We start from the raw sequence: 13,353 nt of genomic DNA on the forward strand, positions 1-13,353 counted from the left end.
TTTAAAAAAATTAAAACAAACCATATAGATATATGTGTAACTTTTTTTTTTGTTTTTTATTCAATATTTGTAAAAAATATAAAATTAAAAAAATCAATAAATTAACGAGCCCTGACTCGAACATTTTACGAGTTGTGCTCGACTTTTCAGCTTGATAAAATAAACGAGTCGAGCCAAGTAGGCTTGTTTAAGCTCAAGCTCAACCTGGCTAGGCTCGATTACAACCTTATTCATGGATTTAGACGGATAAAATAAAAATAACACGAATGTTTTCAAATGTATTTAACCAGTTTAAGTTTTAACATAAACTACCCTTTAAAATCAAATAAAAAAAATATGTCGCGTTTGGTAAAGCATGTATGCGGATTTGACCTGAACGGCTAAACCCCTATAGATTAAATTAAACCCGCAAATTTCATATTAGGTTCATGAGGTATAACTCCAACCAAACCATGACGTATAGCGTCTTTTGTTCAGAAGAAACAAAGTGACATGGCAAATTTATTAGAACAAGCATTTCCATGTGCCATCATTCATAGAGGTTAAAAGTAATGAGAAAGAATAGATGCAGTCATCCAATCCAGCCTCTTGCAAATAGTCTAATCAACCACTTGAAACTTCATTAAACTTGAATACACAATCATATAGTCTCCCACCCAGGAACTGCGCAACTTCCGGATGCTTCACCTAAATGCATACAACCAACAGTTGATTAAAACTACTAGTGTAAGCATAAGGGAACGCAAAACAAGAATAAATTGTTGCTAACCATTCCGATCTTGAGGGAATCACATTTAAATTGAGCATACAGGTTTGTCTCGATTCCACGGCCCTGCCAACAAATTCGATATCAGATAACAGTGATATTACAACTGTTCATAAACCGACAGAAAGACCGGATTTATATGGTTCGGTCTACACTTTGAAAGACCGGATTTTAACAGTGCGGCCAATGGTTTATGTCTTGGTTTATATATTTTTTAATCATGTTTAGAATATGCAGTTATTATATTTAAACAATTTAATGCAAACTATCGATTTAAAAATAAAACGGGTTGACAACCGTTTTGGGGCAATTCAGCAGGTCCAGCCAACCCAGCTGGTTTGGTTTGCTGTTGAAACTATAGTTAGCGGTTCAACAGCCACCATAAACATCCTTAATTGGCTGCTTGAGAGTTGTAGGTTTGCATATATAACACGTGACTAGGGTGTTCATTGTTCAAATTCGTCTAGAAAAAACATGAAATTTGGTTCGAATGGGGTATTCGAATTCGGGTTTTGAAGATATCGAATTGGGTTTTATCTGAACCGAATCCCGATCTCAGATTTTGAATTGAATTCGAATATATGATTTTGAACCAAACCGGCCGGATTATATTCGAATTTGAAGTATACAAGTTTTTTCTTTATCGTCCCAAATTCGAATCGGTTGTTCAACGTTTGAATTCGAACCGGTTTGAATTCTAATTCAGTTTCAAATTTTCAAATTTGAATATGTACTTATGGTCATATGTGTATGTTTGGTTAAAACTCACCATTCCTTCCAAAACTACCAGGTCAGCATCACTTGCAAGGTATGCAAGCTCTTGAGACACACTCGAGAGATCGATAACCTGTCATAACAATTAACTAACTATTACATGCAACGCTGACAACACTCAACAACTTAAGGGGCACATGATCAGACCATGTACGAAGCAACTGTCTTACCGGCAAATCGTTACCAGAATTTGCAATCAAAAGATTCTGAGTATCAACACCCATGAGCTTTCCATTTTCATCCTTCAACTGGTAATTTTCATTAAAAACCATGCAGCAACAATCAATACCTTAATAATAATAAAAGTACAGCTTTAGTACCTTTGATATGATCTCCAGTAGCTCATGATAAGTTACATCGTTGATCGATGGTAGGTCATTAGCTGCCAACACAACCTGCATCATTAAAATATTCAGTCAGTTTACCTTACTTAAAACAACAACACATATACTAGAAAGCTTCAAGAAAACCACTTTTAAACAAGATTTTTTTATTTTTTCATTCTTTCTATTCGTGGAAATTAGATTATGTTGTTTTAGTTATACTATTTTTATTTTTTCTTTTAGTTAGTTAGTTATTTTGTTAATCAAGATTATTTATTGGCTACTTGGCTATGCTAAGGTCTTATGGTCCGTCAATAGTAAGAGTGTGTACCTGAGTCCCACAACGAAGCAGTTCTCTAGCAAAGGGCAATATACCCAAGATAATATCTGCACCAGAGTTGTCAACAAATATGACAGCCTGTCATGATAAATAATATATGTAAGAGGGTGACTGACATGCATTAAAAAGAGAGCTATCTAAAGGAATGGTTCGGTTACGGGTGGAACTTGCCTTTTTCCAAGGTTTCTTGCTCCATTTTGCAATGAAAGCATCTAAATCATCAATAACCCAAGGTCGGGGAACGATATTTTGACAACTTGCCAAGAATGACATTCCATCTTTAGAGAATAACTCTGCAAGCTTCAAGAATCACGGAAAGGTTACACTGTCAATAATAACAGAACCCAACTTATTCCTAATTAAAAGATCGGTTATCGACTAAGTGCTGCAGTACACCATACTTAACAAAAAAAAAATCTTCAGTTCACAAAGGTTAAAAGTGAGTGTAAACTGTAAAGAATGCATGACAGCATGTAATGCATCAGTTACGATACAGCCAAATTGTTTTACTAGAGATGAACAAATTTTATGTCCATGTAGAATGGCGGAAAGGTGAAATAATTTTTTTTTTAGTCAGGAGCGTTGGGTTACCGTTGCAGATCCTAGATCAAATATATTCCCTGCAAATATTCCTCTGACCAAATTCTCCACTCGCTTTAGTTCTTCCTCAATGGCGTCATTCAAATTGACAACATCCTTAAACAAGGAAATTGCTTTGGCGTTTTCTTCGTCCTGGTGCATCAAACCCAGAAATTAAAAACCATTTCTAGGTTTAATATCGAATGAATTATATATGTTTAGCAAGAAACAAACGATCTTTTACATTGCAATCTTGGTTTTAAAAAGCGTGAAGCGCTCCGAGGCCTATATTTCCCGAAATCTGAGGTTAGAAGTTCATGCATGCAAGGCGTTGCTCTATGTACAATAGGGCTGTCCAAAAAGCTTGCAGCTCGGAGCTCGCTTGGAAAAAGCTCGCTCGATATGGCTCGGTTTGAAAGTGAGCCGAGCCAGCTCGGCTCGTAACGAGCCGAATTGGCTCGGTTTGGCTCGCTTGGTAGCTCAACTCGGCTTAGTTCGGATTATTTTCTTTATAATATATTTATTTTTATATACATTATAATATATTACAAAAAAAAATTGTTATTATTTATATGTATTTAGGCTTGTAATTTGAAATCCATGACATATTTGAATCTTAAGTGCCTTGCTAATGAACTAAGGCTTAGTTCGGATTATTTTCTTTATATACATTATAATATATTACAAAAAAAACTTATTATTTATATGTATTTAGGCTTGTAATTTGATATCCATGATATATTTGAATCTTAAGTGCCTTGCTAATGAACTAATATTGTATTTCGTTGACATTTAAAACTTATTTTTCGCTGTTGAACATGACTTTGGCTTGTAATGTATAAGTATTATAATACTTTGAATATGTTTTTTTGAAGCATTGAATAATATTTAAGGCTACTGAATTTTGAGAGCTATACATTATATTCTTCTTTTTAAAATCGAGCCAAACCAAGCCGAGCCAGCTCGGTTTAAAACCAAGCCGAGCCCGAGCTTACCCTGGCTCGGCTCGGCTCATGAACAGCCCTAATGTACAACCAAAATCTACATTACATGGTCAAATTTTGACCCACATAACATGAAGCGCTGCCTCAAGTCCCTGAGGCGTTTTTTTCTGATCGCCTCAGGCAAGGCACACTTTTTTAAAACCAAGATTGCAATAACTCAAGGATGTAATATCATGATATAAAAATTCTTTTCAAAAGCATGCTTGGAGAAGTAGACATCCATAGTATTAATGATGAATAAATGTTGTACAGTTTGGTGGACAATTAATGACCGAGAAAGATAAATGCTATATCCTCACCTTGACCTTCTTGAATATGTCTCTGAAACCAACCTCTCTGAGGATAAGCTCACGAATACGACAAAGAAGCTGTAACACACCGAGTAAAACATCTAACATACTTCTTAACATCATCACAATTTTGCGTATAGAATAAAGAAAGATCTTGCTTACTATACAATCCGGCGGTCCACCATGACTTTCAGGATCCTTTTTGAAGTCCTCTAGTATTTCACCATACCTTTCACCAATACAATTGTAGCATAATCACAAACATAAATACAACCATACAATGTGCAACAACAATTCAGAAAAAACTTTTTACAAAACAAGTATCAAGATTCAATTCAACTCTCTATTCTCAATCTTTTTTTTGAACAACCAACAAAGCCCAGTAACCCGGGTACACCCATATGCAAAAGGCCACTTACGCCCACGATCACAGACAGCGTCGGTGACCCAGCCTGTCACCAACTTCAGTGGAAACCCAAACCCACCTCCCAGAGGCCCATTGTGGTAAAACCCCTGCTCGCCCATGACATTTTGTCACGAACGAGACTTCCAACCGGCGGAAATTTTATATGTATTGAGTCCACCCCCCTATTTTTTTTGCTTTTACCCCCCCCCCCCCAAAAAAAAAAAAAACCTATTTAAAAGTTCAAGATCCGCCACTGCCCTAGAGAAAGTCGCTAGAGAACTGCCCCTTTGGTCAATTTTCTCAATCTTAAACTTAACATATTATGAACATTGAACTCCAAAGGTATAACCACATAAATTAACCAAACATATGAAGTTGAATTAAACTAATAAACCAAGAAACAAGTACCCAATGCAAAGATCAAAAGAAAGAAACAAACAAACACCTTTGAGCAAACTTTTCAGCTTTAGCAGGAGCATCAGGAACAGTATCATCACTTTCAGCTCTCTTCCTGTGACAATGAAAATAATAATAATAATAATAATAATAAAAGTAAAGAAAGAGAATCTTGAATAGTAAAGGTGGGTACTTGAAAGAGGGAATGGAATTTTGAAAGAGGTTGATCCAAGAGAGCTCAATGGGAGTTGGTTTGTTGGGGTTGTCAGATGGGAATCTGTAGGGGATGGTGGATGCCCTGTAATTGTTCTCGATCGGTGTTATTAGCAATGGGAACGCCACCATCTCTCCTGAGCTCTCCATCGATCTTTTAGATCTTTCTTTCTCTTGCTCTCTCTCTCTCTCTCTCCACAGATTTTTGTGTTTGTGCAGAATATGCTGTTTGTATACTTTAGACGACAACAATTGAGTGAGGGGCTGTATATAATGCTTCAGATTTCTTTAATTGTTCAACATTTAATGGTTCATACACATATGTCTGAATGGTTAAGACATTTATTGTTAACCATTATATTGAGTCTGAATGGTTAAGACCTTTAATCTGAATTAGTCAGACATTTGCCTCTGAACAGTTAAGCATTATACCGTCTTTTAACGGTTCAGACCTCTCACCGATTCAGCCTTTAATGGTTCAAACCTCTTACCGGTTCAACACTTAACCATTCAGAAGCTGCCAAAAAGCCCCTGAGTGAATCAAAGTGTTTTCTCATCCGTCGGTTCTTGTTTAATGGGTTTAATGGTTCAATAATTGTTCAAAATTTTGGTTTGGTTTTTATGTTAAGTTTGGTTAGTCAGTTTTAAAACTTTAAAATTGTAATGGATAGTTTGATATACGGCTTATATCAAAAACCGGGTCGCATAAAATCGATTGGATTATGAGATTTAAGTATATTTTAAAATTTCTAAGTATTTTGTGTTCAATACATTTAACTATTTATAATAGCTTAATTAAAGCTTAAGTGAATCAGACTATTTTCATGTGAACGGTTATTTTTTTGTTGTATTGTAGTTTTTCATATGTAAATATGTGATAAGTGAATCTGTGAAATGTAATTCTCAAACTGTGAAAATAAACCGACAGCGTCATCACATTAAGGGAAAAGTTCTCATTTTGAGAGTAACTAACTGAAGAAACAGTGATCTAATTAGAGAGTTAATTAGATTGGTTTATGTTCCTTTCATGTTGGTTAATCTTCTTAAAGATATTTAAGCTCCGACTTGGTGATCTAACCTGCAAAACAGAACACCGTTACTCGTTAAGAGGGGAATGTGGGGGTTTCCCTCTTAACCAGACTCCGGCGTGAGAATAAGCGACTGCTTTGAGAGTAATTAAGTGTAAGGAGTGAGAGCCAAGGGAATAGAACGTTTAACCTGTGGGATGAGGTCTCTATTTATAGCCGGAGAGGTGTGAGGGGTTATGGGCTGATGGGCCTTGGGCCAGAAGCGGACAACAAAACGGATATGCTCTTTGTCTCACTGGCGTCGACCGCTTAGTGGCTTCTAGATGCTCGTTGGTGCTGGCGCACCTTGATTGGAGCCACGTGTCATTGTTGTCGGCCTTGTTGTCCTTCTGTCATCAGCAGACGAGTGGAGATCGTGGGACAGTTGTCTCCGTCCTCTGATTGGTGCCATGTAGGCGTCCTTGTGTACTTCTTGTCAGGCGATCGTGGCGCACGATTGACCAGAGCCTGCTAGACGCTCATTGGCTCCTTTTACTGCCACTTGTACCTTATGTACCACTGCAGGTAGCCGTGCGCTTCCCTACTGAGTGGCTCTTGTTGGATAACAAGCTAACCCGCGCGGGGGTTAGCATGCTCATTTGTTCCATTGTTTTATGCTAAGTGCTGATACTTGGCTCTCTTGTGAGCCGTGCCTCGCGCCAGACAAACTGCCACGAGTGTAAGTCGCGCGAGGATACTGTTAATAAGTTTTCTGAAATAAGGAGTATGGTTCCGCGCGCAACCTGGTCGGAGGTTTGCGCGGCTTTTTGGGACCATACCCCTTCAAGTCCCCCCAGTCCAGTGCTGCACCATGCGCAACGCAAGTGGTTGGAGCTCTGGACTTAATAAAAAATAAGAGGGGAAATGGTTCTTTTGATCCTGACTTGTATGGCGCGCGTTGAAAACTGTCGTTTTAAATGCGCATGTACTAGGCAGGTTGTTAAGTGATTTATTGTTTGGCCTGTTAGGTGCGCGAGGTTATAGTAGTTTACGTATATCTGGCGCGGCTCATGTGACTTCTGCATGAAGTTACTTGCACGTTTTATGGCGGGAAACTTCGAAATTTGAACTTCTGACAGGTTGGTGAGATAAGTCGCTGAGGGCGACGTTTGAGTTGACCCCTGGCACGGGTGTCATCATGCCGCCTGCGGCGGTTGCACTTCATGTCAGGATAGTGAGGCCCACGCGTGCGTGGTAACCGTCACCCCTGGTTTTCCGCTTGACGTGGCAACCTCCTGTTGGTTAGCCTAGCGGCGAACGCGGCACGGTTACCCATCGCATTAAATGCGATGGGTATATATATCCGAAGAGAAGGTGAGAGATTCTCACTTCTCTTCGTTTCTTCTCCACTTTTCTCTCAAAAACTCTTTGAATCTTCAAAGTGTTCTTCGTTTCTTCAAGATTTCTTCAAATCTTCAAACTTTTCTTTCGAGCTTTTTCCAGATCTTTCTACAAAGATGAGTGAAGAAAACCCAGAGGCTCCTGTTAGTGAGGAAGGACCGGTTCCTGTCCTTAGATGGGACTTAGGTCTGTTCGAACAGATTGTTCGTAGTTTTAGATTCCCACCGGAGTGGGATGCCCGGTATCCGGCTCAGGGCCAGACCGCGGCTGATGCACCACCCGGTTATATCACCCTTTATGAAGACTTTTTTCTTTAAGGGAATTTCCGACTGCCGGCGACCAACTTCTTGGGCAGTATTCTTTCTTATTACAACTTTCATATATCCCAAATGAGCCCACCCGGGATGGTGAGGGTGAGGCACTTCGAGTTCTTATGCCGGTCTCATGGCATCGAGCCATCAGTAGACAAATTCCGATCATTCTACCAACTGCAAAGAACGATGGGGTTCTTTTCATTTGCGAGCCGTGGGGCGGCGAAGAAGATCTTGTTAAATCCTCCCAAGAGTTTCCATGACTGGAAACCGAAGTTCTTCTTCATTCGGGAGGAAGTTTTGCCAATCGCCATGCCCTTTAGGGACTGGACTGAGGCAATACCAAAGGAAGATCTCCCGATCCCGAAGACTGCCTTGTGGTATCAGCAGTTGACCCCAACCCCGAACCGGGTGTTTGGGGAAAACGTTTTGGTTGCAGCGAAGATGAGTGACCAGTGGTCACCTACTAGCAGGGAAGTTCCCGTGTTAAAGCTTGGCGATCAAGGTTAGTCATTTGTTTGTTCTTTTTCTAAGTATGTTTGCTGCAATTGTTTCTTACCCTCTTTTATGTGTAGAAGCGCAACTCTACCAAGCTGCCTTCTCTACCTTTGGTGGCTCCATGGGCGTTCGCCCATTGCGCGATGATGAGGAAAGCTGGTATGACCAGATTAGAGGAAACTTCATGTTTCCTGCTGCTGATGCTTTCGCTTCACCGCCAACCGCTACTGAAGGTGCGCAATACCCTAAACCTCGTCCATTGCGCTCTGTGACTCTCGCTGGGAAAGAAACTTTCTATTTTTCCAGCGAGGAGTCTGTAGGTTCTTCCAACGGCGAGCTAAGCTCTTGGTCTGAAATCTTTTCAGGTGTGTTGCGCGACCTGGGGATTGACCCCGAGGAGAAGAAGAAAAAACCGGTGAAGAAGAAGAGGAAGGTGGAGCCTGAGGTGACCAGTAAGGGCACCGGCCCTAGTCGCGCAACATCTGCTGCTGTCAAAGGTACTCTTCGCCTTCGTCAACGTGACTTAGACGACTATGTGATAATCAGTGACTCATATGAAGGTTTATCACATGCAGCTAAGGGGAAAACTGGTGCTGGTGGGTCGAAGAGTTCTGGGAGCGCGGGTTCTCGCAACCCTGAAGCTGGCGCGACTCCGTCTTTCCCAGAGGATGAAGAAGTCGAAGAGGAAGATGCTGGTGCCCGGCTTATTGGGCGGAAGAGGGGTAGGAGCGAAGCCACGACTGGTGTGGCTTCCGCCCCTACATCTGCTGTGATTCCCGTGGTTGGGAAAACGAGCAAGCTGCGCTCGTTATACAAATTTTCTCCTGGTAAGTTCTTCGCTTCTCTTCTTAATACTTTTCTCTTTACTCAAATGCACTTGCTTTATTTTTCAGAAATCAAGAAGAAGACCCCTGAGAAGGGTGTCACGTTTAGTGAGGCTGGGGTAAAGAGGCCCAAGATTACCGTCAAGTCCACTGACACTGCTGCTCAGGATGCCGCGAAGGCTGCTGAGGCGCAGCGAAAGGTGGAGGAAGGTCGGAAGAGAGAGGAGGAGAAGAAGAGAGTTGCGGAAGAGAAGAGAAAGAAAGAAGAAGAGAGGAAGAAGATAGAGGAGGAGAGAAAGAGAAAGGAGGAGGAGATGAAGAGAAAGGAGGAGGAGGAGAGGAAGCAGAGAGCGGAGCAGGAGAGGTTGGCTGAAGTGGCGAGGAAGCAGGCCTTGGAGAAGGAGCTAACGGCGAAAAAGGCTATGGATCAGCCTCTTAAATCTCCAGGTCCTGAGGTCACCAAACCAACCAACACCGGGCCTGTTATTACTTCCAAGGGTTCCAGCCGCTTCTCCTCAAGCGGCGCGAGCTCTGGTGGAGCTGGGGGTTATAACCCCAATGTGATAGGTGCGAAGGACACCGTTGGGGATATTTACTACAAGACGTACAATGAAGAAGAACGTGGTGACGCTCCTCATCAAGCCCCCTGGAGTTTAAAACAGAAAGATACTTTCGTTGAGTTCAGCCCTGCGCGCGAGTGGTTCCTGAACTCCTTTACACCTGCTGAAGTCCATCGACAAAGGGCGAAACCTCACGAAATGTTGTATCGTACTTATATCCTTGGCGAGGCCAACGCTCGTGCTGCCAACCATCAAATAGTTCGCGAATGGCGAACGATGGTTAGGGAGCGCGCCGACTGGGAGGCTTATCGCGAGCGTATGCTGAAACGTATTGCTGAATTTGAAAAATCTAAAGCTGCGTTTGGTGAAGAGAGAGCCAAGTTTGAGGCTGACAAGAAGGCTGAAGAGTGGGGCCGCGAGGGGCTGCAGAAAAAACTCCACAATGTTGAGGAGCAACTGGCCAAGGAGAAGGCCGAGTTTAAGCGTATATGCGCCCAAGACAACGATCGTGCTTATGCGCTACGACAGAAGATCGTTGATCTTGAGGCTAAAGTTGCGGACTTGACCTCAAAGGTGGAGGAAGCGCAGGGTGAAAGAGCTGCCAAGCAGCAGATGGAGGTTAGTTCTACTGACTTTCGCTCTTCCCTTTTTTGTTTATGAGATTTCTTTAAGTCAATTCTCAAGGCGTTTGCCAATTTTTAGGTTGAGCTGACTGAAGCCAAGGTGCAATTGTCCAACAAGGACAAGGACCTCCAAGCCAAGGACATTGAGATTGCGGATCTCAAACGTCGCTTGAATGAGCAAATCGACAGATGCGAGTCTTTGGAGATTGACCTTGAGGCTGAGAAGGTCAAGGGTGCTGATGCTGAGGAGGCGCGTGCTGTCAGCACTGCTGCGCTTAATGTGGCCCAGACAAACTACTCCGAGGCCCAAGGCATCGTTGATACGCTTGTCTCGGAGGCTGAATGGATGCGCACTCGCGGCGTAGTGCTGGTAAGTGCCTTTGTCTTATGCTTTTTCTTGTTGAGTTTTATTTTTAATGCTTTTGTTTTTTGTGAAGGTTGCCAACTCCATCCTGAATGCGGGCGAGCTAGACCGCGCCGTAGCGGCTCTGACAGATGCGGCGCGTGCGGTGGGTCATCGGGGAGGCTACCTGGAGTGTGCCGATCACGTTGAGCAGATGCTTGGGCAGGAATTTGACATAAGTCATTGCTCAGTGACGGAACATGCTGATGCTGCATTGGCTAGTGCTGAAAACTCCTATGACAACCTTTCCTTGCCTATCATGGAGTTGGTTGTTGAATCGTTGAAGAAAGACGATTGGTGCCAGCGTCTTAAGGCAATCCTCGATCCACCAGTTACCGTCGAGTTGTCCGACGAAGAGCCAGCTGGTGATGATGGCGGCGATGGTGATGATGATGGCAACGATGATGATGGTGAAGATGACGAAGATGATGGTGATGATCGCCGCGATGAATAGGATAGTTTGTTGAATAGGCGGTTGATAGGCATTTGTGCCTTTGTAATTTCTTCGGATACTTTATGTACAATGTTGCGCATTTGCGCAAGTTTTAAATGAAATGAAACATTTTGGTTTTTTCCGTTGCAATTATTGCATTGCTATAAAAACTTTATGTTAAATTGGCTCGAATAAATGGAAGCGTTTTTTTAAGTATTAAGGTATCCACCCGGTCTCGCGCTATGTTCGCGGAGGACCTTGGAGGTGGTTTGAACAACCCTGAAATGCTGGAGTGTTTTCGCGCTAATCAAAAGTTTAGCATGCATTTGTAACGAAAAAATGTAATAGAAAAACATGTCGTATGTTCATTCAAGTCAGAAACGGGCGCTTAGGCCTTCATACATAATTGCTAACGGCTTGTAGCCGGCGTAGTGAATTGAAAGATGGCGCAAGGCCGAAATAGATTACATGTAACATTTGCGCAGTTGTTGCGCATTCCAAGTTCTTGGTAAGATGTGGCCATCTAGGGTGCGCAATTTGTAGGCCCCTTTGCCCAGGACCTCATGAATCAGATATGGGCCTTCCCATTTAGGTGCCAATTTCCCTGGACGTTCCGCATTTGATGCTTCATTGTCGCGAAAGACGTATTCCCCTGGGTTGAAGGTACAAATGCGAACCCTTGTGTTGTAGTACCTTTCCAGCTGGGTTTTGTATTTGGCCTCTCTGATTCTCGCGATTTCGCGTCTTTCTTCTAACAGGTCCAAGTCTAGGCGCCTTTCCGCTTCATTGTCAACTGCGTTGACCGCTGTCATGCGTGGCGAGGGCAGGCCAATCTCTGCCGGAATGACCGCCTCTGAGCCATAGACCAGGCTGAAAGGGGTCTCGCCGGTACTCATCTTTGGCATGGTCCGATGAGCCCATAAAATGCTTGGGAGCTCATCAACCCATCCGCGCCGCCTTGTTCCTAATCTGGCCTTTATCCCTTCGACGATGCATTTGTTCACACTTTCCACTTGTCCGTTGCCTTGTGGGTGCGCAACGGATGTGAAAGTGTGTTCGATGTTCATCTCCTTCATCCATTTCTTAAGATCGTCCGAAGCAAAGTTGGTGCCATTGTCAGTCACGATCTTGAGCGGGAGGCCAAATCTGCATATGATGTGCTCCCATATGAATTTGCGCACAATCATAGCTGTGGTGGATGCAAGGGCTTTGGCTTCTACCCACTTTGTGAAGTAGTCGACAGCTACTATGATGAACTTTACGGCGCCAGGAGCATCCGGGAAGGGTCCCACCATGTCAATTCCCCATTGCTGAAAGGGCCATGCGGTGGATACGGGGATAAGATCATTTTTAGGGCGCAGCGTTTTTGGAGAGTGCCTCTGGCAAGAGTCACATTTGCGGATCTCCTTCATTGCGTCAACATGCATACCAGGCCAGTAGTAACCGGCGCTCATGATCTTCGCGACAACCATCCGTGGTCCAGAGTGGATGCCGCAAATCCCTTCGTGGATTTCTCTTATCAAATAATTCGCGTCCTGGGGGTCCACACAGCGCAGTAGTGGCCCTAGGAAGGATTTTCGGTACAAGATATCGCCGTTCATTTCATATTGCAGGGCTTTGTTTTGGATCTTCCTTGCTTCCGCTTTGTTTTCGGGGAGCAGCCCTTCTTGCAAGTATTGGATGATCGGGGTCATCCATGATGGTTGCCCCGTTTCGATCACATTCACCTGTCGCAGCAATACTAACGGGTTCTTGAGTACCTCTATCCTTACATCCTTGGCGAGATGTTGAAAGGAAGTCGAGGCGAGTTTGCTCAGGGCATCTGCGGGCTTGTTTTCTGAGCGATTGATATGTATAACTTTGTGGGATTTGAATTGTTGGAGCAATTCTTTCGCTTGTTCCAGATATAAAGCCATGACTTCTCCCTTCGCGTCGTATATGCCATTTACTTGACTGGCTATCAGGAGTGAGTCAACATGTGCGCGCAAGTTTTTTGCTCCCATCTTGATGGCGAGGCGTAAGCCTGCCAGAAATGCTTCGTACTCAGCCTCGTTGTTGGTGTTTTTGAAGTCCAACTTAATGGCGTAAGTAAACTCGTGCTTTTCTGGGCTCACTAGGCGTAAACCTGCTCCCGCGCCATCTTCATTTGATGCCCCGTCGGTGTAAAGCATCCAAGTCTCCTCTGTTGTATTTTCCTTGGGG

At 43.0% G+C, this 13,353-nt stretch overlaps 1 protein-coding gene across 2 annotated transcripts; it reads right to left on the reverse strand.

The window, feature by feature from the left end:
- Positions 1–349: 349 nt before the first annotated feature.
- LOC110918693 (damage-control phosphatase At2g17340) lies at positions 350–5,337 on the reverse strand. 2 transcript variants are annotated; one of them, XM_035985155.1, is made up of 12 exons: positions 5,072–5,337; positions 4,928–4,993; positions 4,239–4,305; positions 4,086–4,154; positions 2,795–2,935; positions 2,375–2,503; positions 2,195–2,281; positions 1,861–1,935; positions 1,711–1,782; positions 1,536–1,613; positions 770–832; positions 350–687 (listed from the first exon to the last, which is right to left on the reverse strand). In XM_035985155.1, exons 1-12 carry the CDS (start codon positions 5,239–5,241, stop codon positions 604–606), a joined length of 1,101 nt encoding a protein of 366 aa, XP_035841048.1. In that variant the 5' UTR covers positions 5,242–5,337; the 3' UTR covers positions 350–603. The 2 variants fall into 2 exon arrangements, with proteins under 2 accessions (XP_035841048.1, XP_022018664.1); XM_022162972.2 differs by having other exon boundaries at positions 1,711–1,788.
- Positions 5,338–13,353: the final 8,016 nt, after the last annotated feature.

This window comes from Helianthus annuus, chromosome 16, assembly GCF_002127325.2.
Source record: "Helianthus annuus cultivar XRQ/B chromosome 16, HanXRQr2.0-SUNRISE, whole genome shotgun sequence".
NCBI lineage: Eukaryota > Viridiplantae > Streptophyta > Magnoliopsida > Asterales > Asteraceae > Helianthus > Helianthus annuus.